This window comes from Sciurus carolinensis, chromosome 8 (genome assembly GCF_902686445.1).
Source record: "Sciurus carolinensis chromosome 8, mSciCar1.2, whole genome shotgun sequence".
NCBI lineage: Eukaryota > Metazoa > Chordata > Mammalia > Rodentia > Sciuridae > Sciurus > Sciurus carolinensis.
In genome coordinates this window covers 126,542,531-126,570,446 of record NC_062220.1, presented here as the reverse complement: position 1 = coordinate 126,570,446, position 27,916 = coordinate 126,542,531, and the positions used below count along the sequence as shown (strand labels likewise).

The window sequence follows — 27,916 nt, the reverse complement described above, 5'->3', positions numbered from 1 at the left end:
AGTTCCAAAGGTGAAGAGCTATTCGTGAAACCAAAGAGGCTACAAGGAAAGGAAGAAGCACTTTCATGCTGAATAAAAACTAAGAAGTGGCGGTGGTGATAGAAAACGCTTAACCCTGCCACACCCAGATTCACCCAACTGGGGAGCAAGAAGTGACACTGGAAAAAGAAACCCAAATAAAGAGGATGAGGCTGACGGAGAAGTAAATGGCCACCTCCACCTCCCCAGAGACAAAGTCAGCCCCTTGGTGAGTATCAGGGCCTGTAAGTTGCAACTTTCACCGGGTTTCCAGATAGAGCTGAGTGAATCGAAAATCCCCAGCCATAGTGTCTTGATTTTATTTAGAAAAAAATTAAAATGTCTCTTTCCCTTGAGCAGCCGCGTGGAGCATGCAGGCCGCTTCTCTCCAGAGCTACTGTTTTAACCTAGCCAGCCTGCCTCTTGCAGTGTTTGAGCGAGTCCAACATCCCCGTTAGACCGTAGAGATTGTGCAGCCGGCTGTTGGGTGTGGTACCCTTGGCTATGCAGAGGCGAGGTTGGGAATTTCATCATGAGAAGAGGTTTGGCCTGTCTAGCTCGTGGTCGTCTAGCTGCTGAAGGGTTTCTTCCTGAAACAGTTCCCTACTCAACCCCCTATGAGCTAATACTTTTCCTAATTCAGTTCAGCAGACATCACTGCAGAGGAGAAAGGACAAGACCTGGTTTAACTAGACTCGGCAGGACTGAGTGACCGTTTGATTGTGTGTGCGGAAATGAGGAGGAGCAGTTGAGAGTGGCGTGCAGGTGTTCTCTGGCATACCTGCAAAGGCAGAGGTGTTTTTACCTCGGAACGTGGGAGAAGCGGGGGCTGGACCAGGGCTTGGCGGTCCCTAACTTGGCCTTGAAACACAGGTCCTTCTTGAGCTGGACTTGCCCTTCAGCTAGCTTCACCTCTAGCCCTAGAACTCCAGATCGGGGCCATGCTGGAAGCAGAAGTAGTGCTTGCCACCCGGCGGGTGAGCTGGGAGGCCTGAGAGAGGGCGCAGGTCCCTGTAGGAAGAGTGTAGCTGGCTGAGTGGTCACATCTGTCCTGTTGCTACAGCCTGGAAAATGTGCTTTTGGAGATTGAGAAGTAAAAGCAAGGCCCAGCCGCTTGGGAGTTGGCTTTGTGGTCTTAAAGATGTAATCAGATAATGAGTATTATGTAATTATAATTACCCTGCAGAGTAGGCTGTAAGAGTCTTTAGGAAAGAGGAGGGTTAGGGAAACTCAGAAGAAGGGGTTCCTCGGGGCGAAGGGAATCAGAAGGTCGATGGGGAAGCATGCCTTGAGGAGTCCCTGGAGCCTGGCCGTGTCTGGGTGGTAGAGAGGGCTCAGTGTTCCTCCGCGCACTCCCGAACCCCCTTTCCTTTCCTCAGTGACCTGCCTCGGACTTGCGCGTCTCCTGAGCAGGCGCCCGTCACACTGCGTAAACCTCTGTTAGGTGCCCGCGCGCACTGCTGCTGGAAGGGCTGTTTCCAGGGCCATCGTGCTCAGCAGTGGCGGGGGGGCAGCTGAGACTCCCCTAACACGTTATCAGAGCCTTAAAAGACAGTGCCGGCCACGTGGCTGCACGGTTGAGTTCAGTGTTGCAAACACGCTGTGGTCGTGGGCGCGCCGTCTTTCCTCCTGCTACTCATGTCTCTTTGGGCAGATGGTCTGGCGGCTGGATGGAGGTGTATTTTTAGTTTGCCTCTTCTGCACTTAAGGACTGGTTTTATCTATTTGTAGCTACTGGTTCTTTCTTCTCTGGGGCCACCAGAAGGCTCAGACGCTGAGAAGGAGCCCCGCTTGGGCTGGGACACAGGAGGCAGCCTTATCAGCTGCCGTTGCCACTGTGCAAAAGGAAACATGGCTCCCTCTGTTCTCTCGCCAGGTGGAATTATTTTTTTCTTTATGATGGTTCCAAGGTAAAGGAGGAAGGAGATCCAACCCGAGCTGGCATTTGTTACTTTTATCCTTCTCAGGTAAGCCACACAGCGTCTTACCGTCCAGTGGGGCTCCTCTGGCCTCCAAGTGGACACTTTTCATAAGTATAGGACTTAGCTTTCCTCAGCCAATGCAGGAAACTGACACTTTTTCCATCTTACTCTGTTTTGTTTTCTGTCCTATTCTTGATATACTCTTGCTTGTCCTGGTCTTAACATTCCCGGCAACCAGTACTTTCCTCTTCTCTGTTACCATCATGATCTTTTTGTCTGCCTTCTCTGTCCCCAATTTATCGATCAGCTCATTAAAAAAAAAATACAGAAAAGTAGACAGTATCAGGAACCCTCATGCGCCATCTCCAGCATCAGTGATTGTCACCACGTTGCCAATTTTAAATGGCCTCACTTCTCCCGCCCTGTTATTAGCATTTTTCGCAGGAGCAGTTTGAAACAAATTCTAGACCTTAGTACCAAGTAACATCTCTACTCAAAAAGGACATCACTTTAAACGTTATCACACCTAACAAAAGGTCACCATGATTGGTAACAGTAATTCCTTAATATGTCTAATATTCTGACTATCCACATTCTCTGTATTGTCGTAGATGTCACTTAGTCTGTTGGTCCTTCTCTCTTCCCTCCCTCCCTTGCCCTCCCCCCATAATCAGAGTCCAGTCAACAGCCACACCTTCTCTTCGGTTGACTTGCACTTTGGGCCTTTGTAGGACAGTCCCCATTCACTACGCATCCGTTATTCCCCGGGCCACTGAGCTGCTGGAGAAGCCAGGCCCTGTGCAGTAGCATGCTCAGATGGCCTGCGCTCTGGATTTGGCTGATGATGATGGTACCATTTCATATTTCCTGTCCACTGTGCTTCCTTTAGATTACTAGTAAACTTGAGGGTCTGGGTTAGGTTAGCAGACGTCTTCACAGCTGTTGCGGACATGCCCTGTGGCATCAGAACATCTGGCTGCCCTGTTAAAGGGTAAGGCGGATTAGGAGATGCTGCGTGTCCGCTCATGTGATTCCCCTCTGACTCGCGGCTGGGCTTAGCCCAGGCTGCTCAGGCCCCTCAGCAGGGGATTTGAGTAGGAATGAAAGGCTTATGCTCCCGGCCCAGTGTGCACCTCCAGGCACAGCTCTGTACTGTCCTCTCATGTTTCCTAAGGGCTCTCTAACAGCTCAGCCACCTTGGCAGGGGCTAGCAAACTTTGTGGGTGTATTTTTGTGGTATTGGGGATTGAACCCAGGGGCACTTTACCACTGAGCAATATCCTCGACCCTTTTTAAAATTTTATTTTTAGATGACGTTTCACTAAGTTGCCCAGGCTGGCCTTAAACTTGTGATCCTCTTGCCTCAGCCTCTGGAATTGCTGGGATAACGTGTGTACACCACCACTCCTGTTTAGGGACTGTGGCAGATTTTGTAAAGGGGCTAACGGTACATGTCCTGAGGCTTTGGAAGCCACCCAAGGGCTTTGTCCTATATTCTTATTGTTATTTTTAAATTTATCTTTTGGTCCCAGGACTTGAAGCCAGGAATACTCAACCACTGAGCCACATCCCAGCCCTTTTTCTGTTTTTTTAGTGACAGGACCTCATTAAGTTGCTTAGGTTGACTTTGAATTCCTGATCCTCCTGCCTCAGCCTCCCGAGCCGCTGGGATGACAGGCGTGCACCCCCATGCCCAGCTGTTGTTATTTTTACAACTCTTCAAAAATCTAAAAGCCAGCCCGGGGCTGTGGCTCAGTGGTAGGGCACTTGCCTAGCATGAGGGAGGCACTGGTTTCAATCCTCAGCACCACATACAAATAAATACATAGAATAAAGGAATTGTGTCCATCTACAACTAAAATTGTCAAACATAACTAAGTAAGTAGAAGCCACCGATGGCTTAAGGGCCCTGTGAACACAGACGGCCAGCGGGATGTGGCCTGCCCTTGGCCCTACCGAGTGACCCAAGAGTGCCGGCCTGCTGTCTGGAATGTGCTCCTCTCTCACAGACCCTGCTCGACCAGCAGGAGCTGCTGTGTGGGCAGATCGCCGGCGTGGTCCGCTGCATCTCCGACCTCTCTGCCTCTCCTCCCACCCTCATCCGTCTTCGGAAGCTCAAGTTTGCCGTGAAGGTGGACGGAGATTACCTCTGGGTAAGTTTCGGCGGGCAGAGCCCCCTGCGGCCTGCGCTCCAGCCGGCTGCCTGTGGCTCTGCACCTGGACCCTCACTGCCCCTTGCACTGGGTCCCGTCATCGCCCCGGCTCCTGTGCCATCTGCTCACCCTCCGCTTGTTTAAGGCTTTGAGGTGAAGGGTCGCCCAAGTGTGGAGGCCGCTCCAACCCTAGAGATATTATCTCCAGCATTGTTGTGAGAATTTTCCAGCATGCTGAACGGTGTGAATTTCACAGCGAATACTTGGATCCTGTTCTCCAGTCTTCTTACCGCTGCCTTATCACTTGTCTGTGTCTTCATTTGTTTATTTATGCTTTCCAAAGCGAGTTGCCTGCATTGGTATACCAGCCATCTCAGCCACTTTACTGTGCTGTCACTACGTCCGTAATATCATCCCAAAAGCGCCTCCCTGTCCCTCTCTGGTTAATCCTATCCCCTCCAACCCCAGCAGCCGTTGTTCTGAAGTTTTCCACCACAGAATAGTTTTGCCTGTTCTCGAACATTGTAAGTGACATAATACACTTAGCGTACCACTCATGGCTTCTGTCTTGCTGCTTACTGTCGTAGGCTGTGTCAGGGCTGTTCCTCGGTCAGTACCCACTGCTGTGTGTGACTCAGCCGTACTCCATGGTCTGAACACCCCACGGTCTGTCTATTCATTCTCTTTTTCTTCGGATGAAAATGTTGCTACTTTGGGCCTTAATTGTCCCAAATGAGGCTCCCAGGAACCTTCTTTAGGCATCTTTCTGCAGACGTGCTCTTACATTGCTGATCACAGGGAAGGTGTATGTTGGATTTTATAAGAAACTGCCAGACCTTTTTCCAAAGTGGTTGTACCGTCTTACACTCTCGCCAGTAGGGACGTGGAGAATCCCACTTCTCACACCCTCACTGACACCCATGTCACTGTTCAGTTGTAGGCCTCCCTGTGTGCAGTGGACTCTCGTGGTTTTCAGGTGCTTTTCCATGATGACTGGTGGCCTGGAGGTCCTTCCATGTGCTTGATGCTGTTTGTGTGTCTTCCTTTGTGAAGTGTCTGTTCAAAGAGCATACCCGTTTCTAAATTGTTTTTTAATTGAATTGTAGTTCTTCATATATCCTGGAGACCGGTTCCTTATCAAATGTATATTTTAAAAATATTTCTCCCAGTTTGGAGTCTGCTATTCTCTTTTTCCTTTCTTTTTTTTTCCCTGGGGTTAGAGGGGGCAGGTTCTGGGATTGAACCCACGGGCACTTTACTACTGAGCTACGTTTCCAGCCCTGTTTACTGTTATTTAGAGATAGGGCCTCATCAAGTTGCTCGGGGCCTCGCTAAGTTGCTGAGACTGCCTTTGAACTCAGGAACCTCCTTCCTCAGCCTCCTGAGCTGCTGGGATAACGGCGTTTGCCACTGCGCCTGGTCCTCTGCCTGTTCGTTTTCTTTGATGAGCAGATGTTTTTAATCTTGTGCATTCTAACTGCCGTGCCAGAGCGCCTGTGCACACTGGGTCTGTGTCTGAGCGCAGGATTCGTCTCCACCGCCCGCATTTCCTCCAGCATCTGCCAGCCTTGCCACCCTTCTGCCATGTCTCTGTGACGCGGCCCCAGCCGCCTTCTCAGCAGCATGTGGCTATTCCCGACCTCTTGCTCCTTCATAAAAAATTTCACATGAGCTCATCAAGTTCAAACAAAACAAATGTGTCGGGGTCTTAATTTAGAATTGCATCACCTGTAGATCAGTCTGGGGAGAACTGGCTTTGCTGAATTTTTTTTTTTTTCATTTCCATTACCATAATGTATTCACTTACTTATTCTTCACTGTGTTTCAAAAAAAAATTATCATTTTATCCATAAAGATCTTCTCTTGAGTGTTTTCTTGCTAGGTATTTCATATGTTTTTATTGCTATCATAAATGACATCTTTTATGAAGTTATACTTTCTAAGTGTTTATGGATTGTGTATAAAGATCAGTTTTTAAAATTGGTTTTGTATGAGGCAATCATTTCTAACTTACAAATACCTATAATAATTTAATATAGATTGGTTTTAGATTTTCCCTGCCTGTACTCTTATCATTTGCATAAGAATATTTAGTCTTTCGAAAGAAATTTAGGTTTGTAGTCCAACTTGGATTATTTGTGAGTAGCGTGGTAGAAGTCAGGGTTCACTTTTTCCACATCTGGATATCCAGTTATTCCAGCACCACTGTCGAAAAACCTCTCCTGTTCCTATCGAGTTCCTTGGCTCCCTTGTAGATCAGGTGGTCATGGGGAGGGGTCTATTTCCAGACCCTGCGTTCTCTTCCACGGACGTCTTTGGAGATTCTATGCGCACACCACACACTTGTGATTTCTATAGCTTTATAATAAGTCCTGAAACCAGATCCACACACCTTCCTGTGGTCAGCAGTATGAAAACACATCCACAGAAGGATGCCTAGGCTGTTCCCAAGAGCCAGATCCTTTTTTTTGTTCACTTTAGTTACATGTGACAGTAGAGTGTATTTCGCCTTATCATGTAGAGCCTCATTCTTAATCGCCCCAAACTAGCGATGTTTTCATTCAGTGAAAGAAGAACGAATAGACAGATGGTGGCATGTTCAGACCATGGTGTACGGTTTAATAGTGCGAAGCAACGCACACTGGTAACGTGGCAGTCTTGACGACCCTCACAGGCAGTAAGCAGCATGACAGAAGCCACAAAGAGTGATAAGAGTGGACGTATCACATCGCTCATCACGTTCCAGAACAGGCAACTGTTCTGTGGTGGAAAGTCTTCAGAACAGTGGCCGCTGGGGTTGAGGGAGGATAGAATTAACCAGAGCGGGGCGTGGAGGGGCTTCGGGATGACAGTACCCTCCAGACTTACTCTTTCAGGAACTGCAGCGTTGGGTGGCTCAGATCGATTGGGTTTCCAGTGTAGAATCAGCATGTTATTTTGAAAGAGAAGCTGCTGGGTTATGATTGGACTTGCTCCTGACCCACTATCAGTTGGGGAGGAAGCAAGCACTTCCTGTGGGCCAGACTCTATCAACTCTTGAACACTTCCGGGAACAAAATGTCACACAGCTTGTATTCAGAGGGGATTTCTGTTTCTTCGTTTTGGGGTGGCTTGCGTTTGTTTAAATTTCTGGCCATGCCCTCAGGACTGCTTCCCAGAGGTAGAATGATTGGGGCAAAGAACACGAGCGGTTTTCAGGCCCTTTAACGTGTGGCCGGATCCCTGTGATGCAGGCGTTGATCTCGGAGGCCTGAGCACCCCTCAGCTTGACGCACCTCGTCCAGCTGGAGACAGGCTGGCCATTCATGGGACAGTTTGAGTCTGTCCAGTGTTTGCACTGAGACCAGATTTAGCATCCAGTGTCCACACAACAGCCCTCACAGGATGTGGGTCAGGAAAAAGGTCTTAGCAGAATCAACAGCAGGGAGGTGGCCCATCGAGCGGGCACTGAGGGGTGGGCACGTCCCGGGTGAGTGACCAGGAAGGAAGGAGGCATTTCAGGCCGGGCTGCACGGATAGACGGAGAAAAGGTTCTTGTTCTCCAGCAGTCAGCTGGCCGCAGTGCAGGGCGCGGGCTCCGGGCTCCAGGAGGTGGACTGTGGTGAGCCAGAGCAGTCGTGCTAGAGGCCTGGGTGCCGGGACGTGGGTGTGGCCGTAAGGCAAGGCAGCGCCGGCTCCGCCCTCCCTCCCGCAGGTGCTGGGCTGCACCGTGGAGCTCCCGGATGTCAGCTGCACGCGGTTTCTGGATCAGCTCATCGGTTTCTTCCACTTTTACAACGGGCCTGTTTCCCTGGCTTATAAGGTACGAGCGTGGTGTTGAGCCACTTGCGCATCTTCACACAGACACCCAGTGTCCGGCGGCCAGGTCAAGGGCCCTTGGAGCCCCCACAGATGCCCAAGTTCCCAAGTGCTTGTCCCTTCCGCTCCTCCCTGGCATGGTTGGAAAGAGCAGGCCTGGCCTCTGCTTCCCCAGGCAGGGCCCTGGATGCGTAATGGGCAGGTTGCCGGGCGGAACGGGGAGTTGGAAACAGGCCCTCGCTCTGGCTGCCGTGAGCCGCGTTCACGGCCGGCCAGGCTGCCCCTCCAGACCCCAGCCAGTGACCTCAGACTGTTCTGTTACAGAGCCGTTCTCAGGAAGAGTTGAGCTCCCAGTGGAACACCTTCATCCAGCAGGTTCTGAGCAACGCCAGCGATCTGCACAAGATATTCAATTCCCTCTGGAACTTGGACCGCACCAAAGTACCTTCCTGGTCCTCCCCGCTCACTTCGTACACTAGCGCAGGGCTTCTGGGCGCCTCTGAAAGTGCTCCTCCCACACTGCTAGAGCGGTGGCCGGGCGCGCCTTCCCCGGGCGGGGCCGCGGGAAGCCCTGCACTTGGCCTGTGTGCTGCTACTCCAGCCGTGAGAGCCGCCAGGCCACCTGCAGTCTGCTGCCCTCATCCGTGAAGGGGGGTCCTGATCCCACCTCCACAGCTGCTTAGAGGGCACAGCGAGGCTGCGTCTCAAACGACAGCAGGAAATAGTAAAGGGAACAGTACCAGGCCAGGTGCGGTGGTGCACGCCTGTAATTCCACTGACTTAGGAGGCTGAGGCAGGAGGATCGCAGGTTCAAGGCCAGCCTCAGCCTCAGCAACTTAGCGAGGCCCTGTCTCAAAGTAAAAAATAAAAATGGCTGGGACTGTGGCTAAGTACCCCTGGGTTCAATCCCTGACTCCCCCACCCCACCCCAGCCCCCCGAAAATAGCATGTTGCTGTTGCCTCGGAAGTGTCGACTCGGGAGTCACAGGTCCCTGTCTCCTTCCCTGGTGACATCATTTCGTGTTGTTATCCCGACCCCAAGAAGGCCGGTGCCATGATCTTAATGCGTCTGAGAGAGAGAGACGGGTGGTCTTGCCATTCCGCCGGTCCCGGGCGCTCAGTCAGCCCAGCTGCTCGCGTGGCTGGCCTGGCCCCACGCTCCCCCTTGGGAATGGGCTGTCCGAGCCCGTGTCCCACACGGCCCTTCCTGGCCACCGCTCTAGTGAGCGAGCTCTGGGCAGGCGTGGCTCCGACTGCTGCACTGGGGAGGGGCTTTCTGGGGCTGCAGCCTCAGGCAGGTAGACTGCACTCCTTTGGGGGGCCCTGCTCTGGGCCTGGCTCCATTCACAGCGGGCTCGACCGGTTCGTGGGCACTTGCAGAGGCCGGCCACCACGCAGGCAGGTGGCAGGTAGGAGGAGGCCGTGGGCTTCTCTGGACGTCCCTGACCAGTGTCCCTGCGTCTCTTGTAGTTTGGGAACTTCTGGGCAGTTGGTGCCCACACGGAAGTGGCACTGAGCCCTGTTAGCCTCGGGAAGGCCGGGACAGGATTGCGTGATGGGCTCTCTCGCTCGTCAGTCCGGCCGGCCACCTGCCTGGGGCTGGGCTGTAGAGGGGAGGGAGGCCAGGGTGGGTTTTGCCTGGCACCGTGGCCTGCCTCTGAAGGGCATGCTCTCCTCCTTGGCTGCCGCCTGGTCTCCACCTTGGTACTAGGGTCTCCTGGGTGACCCACTGTCCTGTGGCAAGAGCCATGTGCCATGCTGGCTGCATCTCGCGGCTTCCACACACTGCCTTGTGCTGAGGATTTGGTGTGGTGGCGCCAGCAGTTGTGGGCGTGGAGCGGTAGAGGAGACCCGAGGTGACGCAGGTCCCGGTGGGACACCGCCTGCCTGGTCTGCGTGCTCACGCGTGGCCGTGCTCCTCCCTGCAGGTGGAGCCCCTGCTGCTGCTGAAGGCCGCCCTCATTCTACAGGCCTGCCAGCGCTCGCCTCACGTCCTGGCGGGCTGCATCCTCTACGAAGGCCTGTGAGTAACGCTGGCTCCTCCTCCCAGAGCTGACCGTCCTGCCCCAGGTCGTGGGCGGGGCTCCGTCTGTGGCCAGCCCCTAGGGGCTAGGCCAGCAGACATGGGGTGGCCGAGGTTTGATACCCTGCAGCACCTCCGGGGCTCGGAAAGTGGGGATGAGCAAGGGTCCACGCGGTTCTCAGCGTGGGCCAGGCCGCAGCAGTTGTCAGGGTGCAGAGCGCCAGCCCCGAGGACCCTGGTGGCCTAGCTCCGCCGAGCAGCTGAACACGCCTTTGCCCAGCTCCTTCCCGCCGCCGCGTGGTCAGGTCTGCGCCCCTGCTTCACGTGGCTGGAAGGCCTCTTCCTGAGCCCAAGAGCCTGAGCCACTCCACAGGGGCGTTTCCGGCCCCTCCTTCCAGAGGTCTGGGCAGGGCCTAGCGCCCCCTGCTGCCAAGAGGCTGCGTGGCCCGGAGTGCTGCAGACACTGGAGCTCCGGAGCGGGCGCTGGCCTGACAGGCTGGCTTTGGACCTGCTTGTCTTCCCAGTGCTGTGGCCCTGGCAAGCGGCTTGACCTCGGTTTCCTCTCGGAAATAGAGACCCTCCGTGGGGCGTGGGATTAGTCAGTGGGACCAGCCTAGTCCCCAGTGCTGCCTCACCCCTCTCCCCGCCCCCTTCTCAGCAGCGTGGCTCTGCTGTGGTTTGTGGGGCTGTTAAGCTCCCATAGGAGCAGGAGGCCGAGGCAGGAGGATCAGAGTTCAAAGCCAGCCTCAGCAACTTAGCGAGGCCCTAAGCAACTCAGTGAGGCCCTGTGTCCAAATAAAATACAAAACAGGGCTGGGGGTGTGGCCCTGTGGTGGAGCGCCCCTGAGTTCAGTCCCCCCCAGAAAAAGGTGATACTTTCCTTTTCATGTTTTGCATTTTCTATATATTTTAAATCATATCACTGAATGTGCGGATACCTTGTTAAAAAATCCGCCAATAGAGAAGCAGCAAAGCACAGTGTCAAGCCCCTCCTCCGTCCCACGAGGCCCACCTCTCGGTCAGCAGCAGCCGCACACAGATACGTGCATTGATTTTGTTTCTGCTCTCTACCAAGGTGGGATCGGGGGTCCCTGGACGTCCTGTGTGGTGCAGGGGTTGCTGTGGCAGGCCACGCGGTCCGCCTGCTCCTGGAAGGGCTGTTGGTCTTGGTGTCCTGGCTGTGCCATGGTCTGCACCGTGTCTCTTCCACAGATAATCGGGCCGTTTCCTTGTGTTTCTCATTTCCCTGTAATTAATGTCCTCATGCAAACGTCCTCCTCCCACAGTCCTGGCTCAGGTCAGGTGTTTAAACTGTGGGTAGGAACCAGCGGCGTGCCCTCCCCTAGGTTCACGAATTGAACCTTCTGCCAGCCATGTCCCCAGGGTCTCCGGCAGCGTGGAACGGTCGTTCAGATGCAGCGCTCCCCAGGGTGCCGCTGCTCACGGCGCTCCTGTTCTGGGTCTGACCCCTAGGATTGTGAGCACCCAGCTGCCGCCCTCCCTCACGGCCAAGGTCCTGCTGCACCGGCCTGCACCTCAGGACCAGGTATGCTGAAGCCACCTCCTGGCCAGAGCGCCTGGCCCTGAGCTGGGGGACTGACCTTGAATGCCAGGTGGGCCGGGGGTGGGGGACTTGTCGCACTGCATCCCTCTCGGGCCCCTCGTCTGTCCGCGTGGCCTTCCTCAAGAGAGAAGTCCCTGGAGAGGCAGAAAGGACGGACGGCTCCTCTCCTCTGCACCACGGGGAGTTCTTGAGCGTTGACTTGCCACCAGGACCGCTCTGTCAGAGCGAAGGTGGTTTTCAGGAGCACACTGGAAGATCGTCCTTAGAAGGACTGAGGAGGACACAGCTCTTCAAGTACTTTGTTTGGTCGGCATGTAACTGTGTCACCAGTGAAGACGAGTCCCGCACAGTCCTCAAGAGTAGGGTGGCCACGGTCGCGCGCGGGAGCTCACTGCCTCCGGCTCTGCCAGTTTTCTTCCAGTCCTTTTATTGTGTTCCAGGGACTGAACCCAGGCCGCTTTGCCACTGAGGCACACCCAGCCCTATTTATTTATTTACATATATATTTTTGAGACGGGGTTTTGCTAAGTTGCCTAGGCTGGCCTTGAAGTTGTGACCCTCCTGCCCCAGCCTCCTGAGTTGCTGGGATTATCCTTGTGAAATCAGACTTCTAAAACGGTGGCTCCATCCAGGTGAAAAATCATAGGGTACCATGAGTATCTGGGGTAGGACTTGGCTCGCTCTGCACCGGGGACCGGGTGCCTACTCAAAGTTTTACTCAACTGCCATCAGCCCTGCAGCAGAGCCAGAGAGCTGTGGAGGAAGCCACGTGGCTCAGGAAGCTGAAAAGATGTGTCACCTCGCCCTGTACAGAAAAGTGCTGAGTCCTGGTCCGAGGAGGGAGATGATTGATTTGTCCTTGTCAGTTTACACTGGACAAGATTTCAGCTGGCCATTGAAGATGGCCAAGGTGGTTTAAAGACAAGAATTGCATGTTAGTGTTTCAGGTGGAAAAATCAAATTGTGTATGTCTCAAAGGTATTTAAAAAAAACCCCAAGGACTTAAAAGAAAACAACACTCAAATATGCTAATAGCATTATTCTTGATGAGGGACTTTATGTGATTATTTTAAAAAAGAATTTTTGTCCAGAACAAACTTACACGTGGCTCGTTGACCTAAAGCGAAAGCGTGACTTTAAAATGACCAACAGAGAGAGCCACTCTGTCCTTTCATAGTGAGTCATTTTGGCTAGAAGAGCAGTCTGTGTTTTGCTTTGGTTTTGTCTTGTTTTGGCGGGTCCTTTTGGAACCTTCAGGTTGCCGGAAAGGTTTTGTTTTCTCTTGAGAACGTCCTTTAAGTTTCTGGCCTTGATTTTGAACCAGAACAAGCAGGAGCTCTCGGCTCTCCTTTCAAGTGACAGTGGAGAGTCACAGGACGTCCGCGTTTTGTTGTAGAGCTTCCTGGGAACTGGCTGTTGTGGCTGGGGCAGGCGTGGCTCTTTAGGACATGAATTCCCCAGAGGTGTCAACACAAGCCCTCACTTGTTATTCCCGGCGGGGCAGGGCTGGCGGTGAGCTGGGGCTGGGTGGGCGCTGCCTGGCAGCCCGAGTGGGCAGGTCCTGCCTCCGCCCAGCCGTGGCAGGAGCAGGCAGCTTGGGGGAGCTTGTGCTCCATCTGCTGGGCTCTTGGCATGTGGCGGGAGCAGCTCCCTGGGCTTGGCCAGGTCCTGGAACAGATGGCGCGGTGCGTTCCTGACGGCCGGGTCCAGAGGGGCGCGGTGCCCGCGCTGACCGTGTGTGTGTTTGTTTCAGAGACTGCCTGCAGCAGGGGCCGCCCCGCAGGAAGCAGGTGAGTGGCATTGGGAATGGCACTCTAGTGTGGTGCCTGTCACTGGACACTCCGTGTGAAGGCCACCTGTCCATGTGTTATTTCTCTGCTTGGAAGATTAGGAAAACGGGTCCGGTTACTAACGGGAACAGTTCTGCGTCGAAACCCTGATTGCCACGCTTGGGATTTTAGGCACACCCTCCAGTCCCTGCATCCAGACCCTCCCAGCCCAGTGCTGTGACACTGTTTGTTCAGGTGCCAGGAGCTGGTGACAGGGAAAGGGCAAGGGAAATAGAGTCTGCCAGAAAGCCCTTTGGCAGGACGCAGAGGTGTCCCCAAGAGGATGGGATTTCGTTTTGACGTCTACTTGAGGGCTGACCCCTTTGCCAGTTGGAAGCATTTTTTTCTGGCATCTGTCTCTTTTAGGACGGGCACTAAACTTGCCTCTGTTCACTGTCTCCCTTGCCCCCAGCTGTGAGTAACCTCATCTGCACAGGTTCTTTCCTCGCTGATCACAGAAATTGAGCTGGAGTTTTGTGGCTTTTTTGTGGCCTGGGGATGCATTTCCAAGGCTGCTGTCCAAGCCCGGGTGAGGGTTGGATGCACAGCCCAGGGACAGTCCCTGCCTCAGTTTCCCCGCCCGGCAGAGCGCCCTCCCATGTCGCCTTGCAATTCCAGGAGCAGCTTTCCCGCCCCACGTCCTGATCACGCCTGTCTTCGTGACTGAAGCGGAAGCTGTGAGCCTCCGTGAGTTCCCAGCGGAGCGGGTGCCCGGGTAGGTGAGGCGCTCACAGGAGCTCATCCTGCAGCACCCGGGACAGCCCTGTGCCTTCCCGTCCTTCCTCGACCCGCTGCTCCCTGCCCGCCCTGCAAGGCTCCCCCGTAACCGCAGGGTCCCGTCCGAGGTGGCGTGGCCTGGTTAAGATGGCAGTGGGTTCCAAGTCCCAGACCTCTTATCAGCAGGTGACTTTGGGCAAGCCCATTCCCTCCCTGAGCCCCAGCTTGTCCACCTGTCCAGTGGACCCTGTGGTACTGTACGTACAGCTCCCAACGTCAGGGCTGACACACAGGAGACCCTCGGCAGCGGCTCCTGCTCGGCCGCCATCTGCAGCAGGAGGGCTCCCCATCACCGTGTGCAGCGCCAGCCTGGGGCGGTGCTGGTGGCCCTGCACGCTGCAGCCTCAGGCTCCACCCCTCACTGGGCCCCTTGGGGGCCAGTGCTTCCCCCCAACCCCGGGGTGGGTGTTGGGCCTCCCCGTGGCTGTGCCCCTCATGCCCGCTGCCTCCCCAGCTCTCCCACGCTGCCAGCACGACTCCAGGACGCCTCTGCCCAGCATGCTGCAAAGGGTCGGGGCACGGCCACACCGAAGGAACGTACCGCCAGGCACTCGGGATCTGCGACCTGGACAGCAACGGCGGCTACAGAGTCCCCGAGCCCTGGCGGAGCGTGGCCAAGTGGCCGGCAGGAGAATGGACATGCGCCTGGCCGGGAGCTGGAGCCCCTTGGGTCTGCGGGACCGCCCAGCCCCGTCCAGGGCCAGGGTCTTGGCTTCAGCTGCTCATGGCAGAAGGAGCCAGGCTCTCCCCCGGGAGAGCCGGACTTGTCTGAGGTCCGGATTCCAGGAGCTCAGGAAGAGGGCGCGTCCCCAGGTCCTTTTGCTGTCCTACCTGAGCGTGCCCCGGGCGGCAGAGGTCCCTGTTGCGAGGGAGCTGTGAATGGTGCCAGCAGTGTGGAGCCCACGGTGCCAGAGGACACGGCCAACAGCAGCCGCCTTTCTCCTGCCCCTCCCACCCCTGCCGAGAGGCTCGCCCAGAATGGAGTCCTGGAACAGGGCGCGGACCTTCCCGCCACCAGCGGCCACAGCCTCGCTCCTGGAGCAGACCCTCCCCCCAGAAGGACCAGCAGGCCCTGGCCTTCGCCTTGCTCAGATCCAGGGCAGAAAGAGAGGGCACTTCCCTGTGGGGAGCAGGGCGCGGCTCGGGGCGCCGACGGGGCCCACTGGAGCCTCGAGGCCCCTGGTTTGGAGTGTGGTTCAGACGCAGCGAACTCGCAGGGCGACAGGCCCCCTGCAGACAGAGCCCACGCGGGACTCGTCCCCATGAACCTCTACACCCACAGGGTCAAGGGGCTGCGGCTGTCCCTGCTGGCCGAGGAGTCGCTGCTCGGAGACAGCGCGGCCATCGAGGAGGTGGTGAGTGTTTCCCGGGCCCTCCTCCCTCCCCTCTCTCCCTCCCTTTTCCCTTCCTGCCTCCTAGAAATTCAGACAGGACAGGCCGCTCCTCCTCCAGTGGGAGGGAGCGTGCGCACAGCGCCTGTGGCTGCAGACCTCCAGGTGTGGCTCCTCTTCTGCTTCCGCTTCCTCTAGTTTCAGAGTGGCTGGAGCCCCACTGGCTCTCAGGCTGGGTGCTGCTGCCCACAAGCTCCTGCCCCCCAGCCTCTGCTTCCTCGTCAGTAGCCCTGGGGCAGCGCTGGGCCCGGAAGCAGTGAGATGGTGCAGGCCGGGACTGCACGGCCACTGTGCCACCCCTGTGCGTCTCCTAGCTGGGCAGGTGGAGCCTGCTCTGCAGCGTGCACTGCCTGCGAGTCCCCTAGAAACCTGCGTTCTCGCCACGGGCCCAGTGCACGGCAGCGACCCACTGCCCCTTCCTGGAGTCCTGACTGGCTCTGGAGGGCTCTTCCTCAGCTTGGCATCCTCACACTCAGCCGTGAACTGACCTTCTCTCGGGCCTGGGCCCACGCTGGAGATTCGGTTGCCATAGTAACAGCCTTGCTTTGGTTGGCAGGGAAAGTGTAGCAGGAAGAACAGCAGGTTGAAATTGCTGCAGGGCAGTGGCGTCCTGGGGTTTGCTTGTTTTTATTCTTAAATCTATATTATTCCAAGCCCATCTCATTAGCATGCAGGGCTTGTGACCCTCCACGAATGAGCAAGTCACCTTGGAGGTGGAGGACGGGAGGAGGGAGGCTGCTCGAAGCTGCCAGCAAGAGCCTGCTCCTCTAGAGCCGCCTGGCTCGTCTGGCCCCTTTCCTCAGACCCCAGAGCCAAGGCCTGTGTGCGTCCCGTACCCACGTCCCCGTAGCGCCGAGTGACAGCAGGGAGGCTGTGGCCGTAGCCTCACCCCACTCCCTGCCCTGCTGCTCATGGGCTGTTCTGCCAGTAGCAGGCCTTAGGAGTGTGACTTTGAAGGCCTGGTATTTGGGTGAATAGAACAGGTATCTCTCTCTACTCACCCACCCCAGAGCAAAAAGCAGCCCAGGCTGCTGTGGGGGTGCCCTGCCCTCGCCGTGGCCGCGCACCACTCTGCCTGATTTCAGCCAGGCTCCCGTCGCGCCAGTAAGAACCCGGCCTGGTTGAGAGAGGCCTCGTGGCCAGAGGCGGCTCCAGAGCTCCTGCTGGCTTCTTGTTCCTTGTCCCAGCCTCTCTGTCTCCAGACCCATCTGCCCTGGCCCTGACAGGTGGGGTGCTGAAGAAAGGGGGTGAGGCCCTGCCTCTGGCTCTCACTGCGAGGCCACGCAGCCGCGCACGCTGTTAGGACAGCAGCCTCCACGAGTGTGCTGTGCGCCTGAAGGAGGGTTGGTGCTGGCCGGGCCCCAGGAATGGACCGGTTTATAAAGAGGCAGAGCTCGTGTTTCCTCAGGAGGGCGGCTGGCTGTCCAGCCTGGTGGTTTGAGACCGGCTTCGTTCCTCAGAACCGATGTCTCCTTGGGAATTGGCAGACCTCTGTTGCCTTGTGGTCCCAGGCCTGCAGAGATCTGTGGCCTGATTTCCCTGCAGCCCTCTGCTGCCTTCTGGAAGGCCAGAACCCTGCAGGATGGGCTGGTTCAGGCCAGATGGGTTAGGGAGTGAGCGCACCCCCTTTGAAAGTGCACCTCGCTTATGTCACATGCCACTAAGGTGCCTTTGTGTCATTTTGCCTGCCAGTCTTGTGGTGAGTCAGTTTTGAGCTCTCCAGGTTTGCAGGGGTGGGAGCTAGGAGCCATGGAAGAGCCCCCAGGAGCTGGGCTTGGGGGCTTCAGAGCAACAGAGTGGGCTTCCGCCAGGGGGCAGCACAGAGCCACCGCTGCCGCAGGTTCCCGCTCAGAACCAAGGGTAATCTCACTGACCTTCAGATACAGGGATCACATAAATTATTCATTGCTCCATTAGAACAGTGAGCTGTCTGCTACAGCAGATGAGCTGGCAGCCGGGGTGAGTTTTCATGAACTACCTCATGGAAAAGCACGCCCCTCCCCTGCAGCGAGGAGACCCGTGCTTCTCCACCACCTCCCAGGCCGGCACCTTGTGCGCGGTCAGCCGGCCTCTTTGCCCTGGTGTGCCGCTGGAAGTCAGAGCGTCCAGGAGTTGCCAGCTCTGTTTCTCCCAGGGCTGCTCTGAGGACCGCTTTACAGATCAGGGATTGGGGAACTTTACAGAAAGAGCCAGAAAGCAGATATTTCCGGCTTTCCACAGCTCTTCAGCTGTGCTGCGTAGCATAAAGCAGCCTTCAGCCAGGGTGGCACACGCCTGTCATCCCAGCAGCTCGGGAGGCTGAGGCAGGAGGATCACGCATTCAAAGCCAGCCTCAACAACAGCGAGGTGCTGAGCAACTCAGACCCCGTCTCTAAATAAGATACGAAATAGGGCTGGGGAGCTTGGGCCGTGGCAGAGTGCCCTGAGTTCAATCCCTGGTACAATAAAAAGCAGCTGTAGACCACGTGTGAGCAAAGGGTGTGGCCGTGTGCCAGGGATTCTGAGTCTGGACATGGGAACTTCATGCTGTTTCCCTGCATAGTATTACTCAGGTGACTTTTTCCCCAACTGCATAAAAACAAAAACCGTCCTTGGCTCAGAATGTGCCGCAGGTAGGGATGGATTTAGTTCAGAAACCAGTTTGTTGACCGCTGTTATGTGCGAGGGCACTTAATTACCTGTAAAGAATTGTCTACATGTCCTGTGTCGTGACATCTTTTGGTTTTATCCAGTGGTTTTATCTTGAGTACAAGTTAGAAGATTCTGGAAGCAGAGCTCTGGGCCTGTAAGGAAAACAGGTTTTGGCCTGGCTCACTTTTCCATTGTCCCTTCCCCTGGGTACCAACTCAACTTAGGAGGGATGGCTATTGGCAGTTTCCCAGGGTCCAGAAACTTCCAGCAAGGCTGTGGTTTCTGCTCCTGGAGAGTGCATGTAGGTGCCCGTGCGTGCACACACCTGTTCGCATACACACCTGTTCGCATGTGAGGCTCCTTGGCACTCAGTGTTGGCATGAGAGGCTGCCCCCGTGTTTCTGAGCACACGTCCTTTTGTTGTGCCCCGCACCTCAGCTGAAGCAGAGAGCACAGAAGGAACGCGGCCGCAGTGGCCGTGCTCACGTGTCCACCTAGTGGGCGTCTGCTGAGCACCTGCCTGGAGCCAGGCTGTCTCCTGGGCAGTGGAGACGCGTGTGCGAGATGGTGGACTTCACGTGGCTTCCTAGGACATTCGAATAGGAACCCCGGTGCACAACCAAGACGGCGCGTGCTCCGGCAGCATGCATTTGCAGCTCCGCTTTTTACGTGCACCCGGTTTTCTGTTGAATGGCCTGTCGGCAAGTCATCTGTGCACAGAGAACTCCCACTTCCCGTTCATTCTTTTCAGTACCGGGGATTGACCCCAGGGTGCTCTACCACTAAGCCACATCCCCAGCCCCACTTAAGTTTTCAGCGTGGGGACAACGTTCCACTAAGTCACCTAGCCTCAGGCCTCACCCTTTGCTGGGATGGCAGGTATATACCACCGTCCTGCTGGATCCCACTTACGGCCGTGTTCGCTTTCTTGACTGTAAAAGATACACTTTAGGACTTACAGAGGACTTTGTGTCCTCTCTCTAACGCCTCCAGCAGTCAAGTGGTATTCCCACTTTGCACATGAAAAGCAAATGGAGCTCAGCAAATTCAGTGGCTTGCTCTGGTCATCTGGCTAGGGGGAGGCCAAGCTGGGGTGTCCTTTGCCTGGGAACTGCCTGATGCTCAGAGTTGTGGCCGCCTTGTGGCTGAAGCAGCCCCAGGAGGTCCATTTCAGCCGAGCCTGTCAGGAAATGACGGATGTACTGGGTCTACCCTGAGTGGCACTTAAAGGGCACCACACAGCGCTTAGAGAGATGAGAAAGCAGCTCATGCCACGGCGTTCGGTGACCGGATTAGCGACAGGTACTACTTATGGTTTGATCCCATAACTGTTTTATTAAGAATGATTAACAGGGTGTGGTGGCACACGCCTGTAATCTCAGTGGCTCTGGAGGCTGAGGCAGGAGGATCATGGGTTCAAAGCCAGCCTCAGCAACTTAGCATGACTCTAATCAGCTCAGGGAGACCCTGTCTCTAAAATACAAAAAAGGGCTGAGGATATGGCAGTGGTAAAAAGCACCCCTGGGTCCAATCCCCAGTACCAAAAAAAAAAGAGAGCGAGCGAGGACAGGGTGTTCAGTGCCTCGACTGCATTTGCGTATTACTTACTTGTCTACTGGGAGTTTGAAGAACTGGCTTGGCCTCCCCTCCGGGTGGCCTTCCTCTGAATACAGAGCTCAGGAAGCCCTGGGACCACACTGCCCCGTCCTTCTGGAACGGCACCTTCTGGAGGCACCAGAAGTTAACTCACGGTGTCCACTGTGGGACTCCACCTGGCCGGGTGAGGTGGATGGCCCCAGGCTGTCACAGCAGTGAAAGGGATGCTGGGAGCCACGGAGACGTGCCGGGGCGTCCGGGCTGTTTCGTCGTGGTGGGATCATGAGCGGTTCTCCTCTGCTGTTTTTCCTCCCTTTTAAGTTTCCTCTTCTGCTCATCTTTACTCTCCTGCGTTTCTACGACGCGACCCCTTGAAACGTCAGAGTGCGAGGTGCGAGTACTTCTTAAAAGCAGACGTGGGCTCAGAGTCCCTTCTTGCCAAATCAAGTGGCCACTGAGCACTTCAGCGAGAGTATTTCTAAACTCAGTCCAGGGCACACAGAAGCCTTTGGGGGGCTGCCGAGGGGGTCCCTCCAGCCGTGGCCCTCTCCCACCTCTGCAGTACCGCAGCAGCCTGGCGTCCCTGAACGGACTGGAGGTGCACCTGAAGGAGACGCTCCCGGGGGACGAGGCGGGCCCGGCCAGCAGCACGTACAACTTCACGCACTACGACCGCGTGCAGAGCGTGCTCACCGGTAAGGGGCGGCTGGGCGGGGGGCTGGGCGGGGGTCTCCTGGGACCAGCAGTGGGGGGGGGGGTTTGTAGCTTCTCCCGCTGGCGGCCCCACCGAGTGCCAGATTCACCTGGAAACACGTCTTCTTGTTGGTCTTTTTTTGGGGGGGTTCTCCACGTTTTAAGAGAAGGTCACACGTGTGCAGGCGTCTCGGATGAGGTCTGCTCAGAATTTTGCCATCCGTGCGTAGGCGCGGGGTGGGGCTCTGAGGGCAGCAGTGGGCCTGGCCCCCTGTACCCGGCTCTCCACGCCCCCGCACGTCCACGCCACGCCCTGAGCCCGCTACACCCGTGTCCCGCCAGGACTTGGGGAGGTGGGAGGAGGGGTCTGCTCCTCACCACCTGTGTCCTCTCCTGAAAGCGAACCTGGGGCAGGCGACCACCGCCCAGGACCGCCGCTTCCTGCAGGCGGTCAGCCTGATGCACGCGGATTTCGCCCGGCTGCCGGCGCTGTACGAGATGACCGCCAGGTGAGCCCGCGGCCCGCCGGCCGCAGCTCCTCTCCCCAGGCTGCTCCCTCAAGGCTCCCTCCACCTGCTCTAGCCCCGTGGCCGGGCCTCCTGGGTCCCTCCCTGCCCCGGTGCTGTGCCCGTTCCCGAGGAAGGAGGCTGTCTGTCTCCTTGAGAACAACGATAAGACCACGGGGACTTGGGACTTCGCAGAGGCCCCCGGCGTGTGTCCTCCCTCTGCCGTGGCCCCATTCCTTGGTGTGTTACTCCAGTTCCGCTCGTGGTTCTCGCTCTCTGTGTGTAGTATAGCTGGCGGGTCTTCTATTTTAATTCCGTATTCTAGGAAGCAGGGTCCTGCCAGCGTGGCGTTTCTAGGTGGCTTTTCTCATCGCGGCAGGTCTTGAGTACGTCCCTGCTGGTAGACAGCTGTCAGTCGTGGTGATCTGCAGCGTTGAGCCAACCTCATTCTGTTTTCTTCCTTCCCGCCTCTTATGAAATTGGCAACAGGAAGTAAGGCGCGTTGGTGCCTCAGAGCGAGGTGCCCTTGAGTGATTGGGGTCAGTGCATTCTTACTGCCTTTTTGTGTGTGTGGTACTGGGTTTGAACCCATGGTGCTCTACCGCTGAGCTACACCCCAGCTTTTAAATTTTTTTTTTATTTTTAAAACTTGAAACGGTCTTGCCAAGTTGCTGGTCTCACTAAATTACGGAGGCTGGCCTTGAGCTCACAATCCTCCTGCCTCAGCCTCCCGAACTGCTGGGATCACTGGTGTGCGCCACCGTGAGGGCTTTTTCGTCCCTGTTTTGCAGTTGAGGAAACTGAAGCACAAAGAGGATCTGCCACTTGTCCCAGGGTCACTTTTTTGGTTCTGCGGCAGGACTAGGATTTGAACTCAGGCCTCTGTGACTCTGAGGTGCATCCTTGTTCCCTGCAGGTTTTAGCGGGGGAGTAGTGTGGGCAGGTGGGCTCTGGGCTCACCGAGGCACAGGGTCCTTGGCAGGGAGAGGTAACAGTGTCACCAGCCTCACTTGAGTGCCAGGGGTTTCCGCTGCCTGGTGCTCCCGGCCAGTGTTTCTGTCTGCCCCTCACACCGTGTTTTCCCACGCGGTTCAGGGGCGCCTGGGCCGGCAACCTGGATGTGATCTGCATCTGTAGTCAGTGGCTGGGCCTGCTTGTGCTGGGGTGTGTCATGTTTCGTGGGAGGTGGTGACAAGTGAAGTGTCAGCATCTGCTCCACCAGCCCCTGGCTGGCTCAGCATTTCATTTGCCTCGGAGCCAAGAGGGCCTCGGCCCTGGGAAAGGCGGCCGGCACATGCTGGGAGGTGGTCTCTGTGTCCACGCCCTGTCCATGTGCAGCAAGTTCACGTTCCTGTTCCCACTGTTGATCTTAAGCCCCTCAGTGAGGGGGCCTTGTCCTGGGTCCACGCGAGAGGTGGACCCTGGTAGCCAGCGCGCAGAGCCAGGAAGCAGCAGGCTGCCTCGAACCCGCCAGGCCTGGCTCACGGCTGCGGCAGGGCTGGTCCTGGGCTGAGTCACACCCAGCAGGACGCCACGCTCGCTCCTCCTTACTGGAAGGAGCCCGTGGGGAGCGAGCCCTGGGAGTCCCGAGCCTCCCTCACGATGGATTGGGGAAACGGAGGCCAGTGGGGAGACGGGAGGAAGCAGGAGCCTGGTGGTCACCCCGTGGGGCCTGCTTTGTGCCACGCCCCGCCCTCTTCTGTGCCCAGGTTTCTTGCTGCTGCTGTCACCTCCCACTCTCCTGTCACCTCCCCCCCTCACCCATCTGGGCACCCCCGCCCCGCCCCCCATGCTGCTGTCATTGGAGAGGAGGGAGCTGGCCCTGCACCCGGTGTCGCCTCTCCTGACGTGAGGAGGGAGCCGAGCGCCACGTGCCGAGGGCAGGCCTCTGCTTCCGCCTGACGCAGTACTGCACCTGCTGCCCTGGCTGCACCCCCTTCCCGGGCCTGCCATGGACTGTCCCCACCCCCTGGGCTCTGAGGCCTGTACCTCAAGTAACAAATGGAGTCCCGAGTCCCAGCAGGTGACCCCGCGTCCTGCTGTGGGCTGAGGGGCCTGTGTCCTCCCCAGGAACGCCTCCACGGCCGTGTTCGCCTGCTGCAGCCCCGCCCAGGAGACCTACTTCCAGCCCCTGGCCCCCGCAGCCCGCAGCTCCGGCTTCCCCAGCCCCGAGGACAGCGCCTTCGGCCTCCCCGGCAAAGCCAGGCAGAAGCTGCTGAAGCACGGGGTGAACTTGCTGTGAACCGTCCTCAGCGCCGGGTGCGGGGGCAGCAGCCAGGGAAGCTCTGCCTTCTCAGCGGGAGACCCGTGGCTTCGCGTGGAACCTTCCCTTTGGAGGAGCAGGCGTTGGGGTGGGTCCCTGTGGGTGGTGGGGTGGTCCTTGGGTTGGCAGCGTGGTGCGGTTTGGTAAGAGCCCAAGAGCCCTCAGTTGGCCGTGTGGGCCAGGACAGACCAAAGAGGGACAGGATCGGGCCGTTTCCTGTCACTGAGCGGAGGCTTCTGATGTTCCGCTGCTGTGCCTCCCGGTCTGAACCGGTGCCATAGAATTCGGGCATGTTTGCCAGAACCTGATCGTCCCCAGTCCGGGGTGTTTGTGCAGCTCTGTCATGAGGTGGGCAGGGCGAGAGGTCACCACCGGGAGGTGGGTCTGTTACCGGCCACGTGCGCCTCCTGAGGGACGCGCCGCCTTCATCTCCCGGGCAGGCCCACCCCAGCTCTGAGCTGCCCCTCGGAGCCCTGCTGGGGCCAGAGGGAGCTCAGACTGCAGGTGTCACTTCAGAAGGTCCTCGAGCTGGAAGGCAGGCACAGCAGGACCGAGCCACGCGGCTGTGCTCGGGAGCAGCTCTGTGACTGCGTCCTCCCTAGTCGATGTCCCCAGACAGGCGTTCCCATGACACTCGGGACAGAGCAAGACCCTGTCCCCGAGGCTGTGGGGAGGGCACGAGGGTGGACGTGCAGACGTGCTGGTCAGATCTGCGGGGCGCAGGCCGGGGCTCCGTGGGTGTTTGCTGGCACCCGGGCGGCTCTCGGCCTGCCCTGCCCTGAGTCCTGCTGGAGAGCAGCCGCGCTCGTGGCCGTCTGTAAGCGCGGTTCTAAGGGCTAAAAATAAAACAGCCAAACGTGGAGCGTTGTGAGTGACTTCAGAGTGACCTTTCTAGTGACAGTTCAGCTAAGCTTGCCATGTCGTGTGCGGGTGCAAGTGATGCGTGCGCACGGCAGCCTCCGTGTGGGCGTGGCATTGTTCCCAGGCCACGGGCACCGAGTCCCTCAGGACCCTCGCGTGTCCTCCCGAGTGCCGTGTGTGTCCTGGAGTCCTCGTGGTGGTGCTGCGTGGTGAGGGGATGACACCGAGGGGCTCTGCTCTCACCTAGCGTGGACAGACCGTCCCTGGGTATTTCTGATCTGTGGTTGGCGGACACGTTTCTCTTCCCTTCCCCACACTCCTTGTGGCCGTGCAAGGAGCCACCGCAGGGCCAGCCCTCAGCCGCGGGGAGCTGTGGCCGCTGCCCAGTGGGTGCGTTTCCTTGGCCTGGTCGCCCCTCTCCCCAGGTCCCTCAGCCACTGCAGGTGGCAGACGAGGCTCCACTGCACGTGCCCAGACAGCCTCAGGGCCCTCCCACCACGAGCCCGGCTGCAGTTCCTCCCCTTCCTGCCGGGGGCGCTCACGCGCAGCCTCGCTTTTCCCTTTGCTGGTTGATGCTCTGAACTCCCAAGTCCCCAGTCTCGAGTTTGGCGAGAGCACAACCTGTTCCTGTGTTATGTGGCAGGATTCAGAGTCCAGAGCATCCCGTTGGCCTCGCATTGGCCACTCGACTCAAGGCCTGCAAACAACTGTTTCCTAAGAACGACCTTGACCGCCCCTAGGCCCTGTGGGGAACGGCAAGCCATCCAGCTCAAGGCAGATCCTAATCTTTCTTTTGTTATTGTTACTTAATCTTAGTTGTAAATGGACACAATACCTTATTTTTTTTTTTTAATTAATTTCTGTGGTGCTGAGGATGGAACCCTGTGCCCGCCTGTGAGGCAGGCGCTCTTCCCCCAGCCACAACCCCGTCCCCGGGCGGGCCTGATCTTAGCTCCTGTTCTCAGCACCCTCTTCCCTCCAAACTCCACAGGGCGACTTTGAGCCTAAAAGTGCTTTGGATACAAAATACATCTGTTTCTAAGAAGTAGTAAGACAGGTACGGGGGAACGGCAGGCTCACTGCAGAGAGCGCAGAGGCCCCTGCGGGGCTCGTCCTGAGACACGCCTGTCAACCTGAGTGGGCCTCCTCTCCCGCGGGGAGAGGTGGGTGTGGCCTGAGGGAAGCAAGGGCAGCGAGGCGGAGGCCAGTGGCAGGGCAGGGCCGGGGAGGGTGCTGATGAGACCCCCGTTCTGGGACGCCCTTCCAGAAGGCGGGGGCAGGAAGGAAGTCAGCCCCTTCGGCCACTTCTGGTTCAGCAGCCTGGGAGGGGCCCCCGCCGTGCTTCCTGGCCTCCGAGGTGCCGTGCCTCTTGGTAGTGATGTTCCAGCGGTGGCCCCCAGGACCACGGGGCCACGGAAGGAGCCTGCGGCGCCTTGCGCACAGCGAGCCTTCGTCCCCTCTGCCCACAGAACCTCGGGCACGCCGCCCCTCACAGCCACCCGCCTGGGGCGAAGGCCCGTGTGCACGCTGCCATCCCTCCCTGTGTCGTTTTCTTGCCTGGAGTCCCAGGGATCACGGAGCCGCAGCACTGTGGCCCAGAGGTGGCTCAACCCCCAGCTTCCTGTCTAGGCGTCCGGGGCTCCCAAGACTCAGCCACAGGCCCACGTCCTCGAAATGAGTCTCTAAGACTGAGTCGCCCCCGGAACCCTGGAGTCCCCGGAGCTCAGACCCGGGGGCTGCAGTGCATGCCTATGGTGGGCGTGTTGCCCGCGCTCCCTGCTGAGGCGGTGTGGCGGGAGGCCTCTGCAGGACGTCCACCCTTGCTTCACGGTCCATAGTGCCGCTGTAGAGCCAGGACCTCAGAAGCCACGGGAGGAGAGGGGGCACCAGGCTCTGATAGGGCCAGTCCCTGTGGGGTCTTCCCTGGTGCCCTGTGGACTCAGCTTCCCAGGAGAGGCGATTAGTGGCCCCCAGATTCCCACTGGGTAAGGACCTTTGTTCCCCAGGGAAACATTGGCCCTAGTCAATGGCCTCTTCCCTGGCGGGGAAGCACCTAGACCTCCAGGGCTCCTGTCACCACCAGTGACAGCAACAGACTGCAGCTGCCAGTGGAGACTGGGAATTTTTTTTTTTTTTTTTTTGGTGCCAGGAATTGATGCCAGTGCCTAACCACTGAGCGCATCCCAGCCCTTTTTATTTTGAGACAGGGTCTCACCAAGTTGCTTAGGGCCTTGCTAAGTTGTGAGGCTGGCCTTGAACTTGAGATCCTCCTGCCTCAGCCTCCCAAGCCACTTGGATGACAGGTGTGCACGCACCCCTGTGCCTGGTGAGGCCGGGTCATTGTGAAAGTCGCCCTCGCTGGTGTTCCTCTTGGAGTTTGAGAGGACGCAGGAAGCCTGCAGCCCCTGGAGGCTGGGAAAGGTAAGGAATGGACTCCCCCGAGAGCCTGCAGAGGGCAGGTGTGTGGCTGCGGACGTGTGGAATCGGGTCCAGTGAGACAGATCTCGGACGTCCAGCCCCAGGACCGTGACAGTGGACCTCCGCTGCTTTAAGCTATGGAGTTCATTTGTGACATCAGCCAAGGAAAGGAACACATCCACCTGCAACCGTGACACGCTGGTGATTCCAGGTGCCCTGTCCTTCAGGGTGCAGGGGGAGCAGGGGTGGGGAGCAGGAGGGTGGCCCGTGAAGGGCCGCAAGCCTGCAAGGTCTGGCCAAGAGGGGGCAGTGCGCGGGGCGTGGCTTAGTCTGGTTTGCTGGCTGCTGAGAGAGAAGGGGTGGGAGGGCAGCCCCTCCCCGTCCCGCCTTCCTGGCGGCTGGGCCCAGCTCCCGGCAAAGGCCCTGTGGGCAGGTGGCAGGCACAACCATCTGGCAGATGGAGTGCTCCTCCCTCCCCAGTCAAAGCCGCCCCGGGACTGCGTCCCCCGTGCCCCAGAGCTGGGTCCCGTCTCACTGCCGTGGAAATCGGGGCCAGTCGCTGTATTTCTCGGACCCATGGTGGGGACGCGACGTTGCGGGGGCGTGGCTTCTTGTGGGCCCTCAGCCAGTCGCGCCAGGCGTCCTGAGAAGGCAGCCCCCACGCGCGCCCAGCACCAGGCTGGAAGTCCAGAACCCAGGCGCCCCATCCTCTAGGGTCTGCGGGGGGACTGGCTCCAAGACCCCCGCGGATACCAGAATCCAGCCACGCGCGAGTCCCTTCCGCACAGGGGTCGCAGCCTCCCGTGTGCTCGAAATCGTCTCTAGGGAACTGACGACCCTCACAGGATGGCAGTGCTGGGCGAATGGCCGCCAGCCTGTATAGTTTTGGGAATAATTAGAAAAAAGTCTGTTCAGTACGATGTTTGTCCTGAATAGTTTTGATCCAGGTTGGTTGAATCTGACGCGGGACCTGTGGTCACACCGAACCGCGAGCTTGGACTCCTGGCTTCTCATGCCAGCGCCCGCCGGCCACAGGGCCTTGTTCACGGTCACTGTGCGCCGAGCCTGGTTTCCTCAGGCGTCAAGGTGCCTCGCTGTCCCTGTCCCAGCTACCTAACTGATGCGGAGCCACCCTCACGGGGCGTGGGTTCTCTGCTTGGAGAAAGCTCTCTAGGGACCTGGGGTGGCTGAAAGGTGTGGCGGGGGCCGGGGCGAGGACCGGCAGGGAGGCCTGGAAAGGAGGCAGGAAGCGGACCCTTCCCCGCGTGCTACCATCTGCCGGAGGGCTTTCGCTGCCCTCGGTCAGCACTCTGTGGGGTGTTGCTCTGTCCTGATCCCCACAGGAACATGTGGTAGCAAGAGTCCCCTAGGAGGCCAGTGTTCCAGGGGGCTGTGGAGCGGGTGGGACGGGCCTCGGAAGCAGCTTCCTGCACTTGGCGCTTCCTCTTCATATTTAAAACCCACACGTGGACC

General features: G+C 57.7%; 1 protein-coding gene across 3 annotated transcripts; it reads left to right on the top strand.

Moving 5' to 3' along the window:
- Nucleotides 1–49: 49 nt before the first annotated feature.
- Nucleotides 50–24,024, top strand: Hps4 (HPS4 biogenesis of lysosomal organelles complex 3 subunit 2). 3 transcript variants are annotated; one of them, XM_047561939.1, is made up of 13 exons: nucleotides 50–247; nucleotides 1,895–1,985; nucleotides 3,968–4,093; nucleotides 7,788–7,895; nucleotides 8,216–8,332; nucleotides 9,820–9,914; nucleotides 11,388–11,460; nucleotides 13,232–13,268; nucleotides 13,926–14,022; nucleotides 14,539–15,439; nucleotides 20,265–20,397; nucleotides 20,796–20,904; nucleotides 22,972–24,024. In XM_047561939.1, the coding sequence occupies exons 1-13, from the start codon at nucleotides 207–209 to the stop codon at nucleotides 23,141–23,143; spliced, it is 2,100 nt and encodes a 699-aa protein (XP_047417895.1). In that variant the 5' UTR covers nucleotides 50–206; the 3' UTR covers nucleotides 23,144–24,024. The 3 variants fall into 3 exon arrangements, 2 of the variants coding, with proteins under 2 accessions (XP_047417895.1, XP_047417894.1); XM_047561938.1 differs by having other exon boundaries at nucleotides 3,950–4,093; XR_007109883.1 differs by lacking the exon at nucleotides 22,972–24,024 and having other exon boundaries at nucleotides 3,950–4,093; nucleotides 20,191–20,397.
- Nucleotides 24,025–27,916: the final 3,892 nt, after the last annotated feature.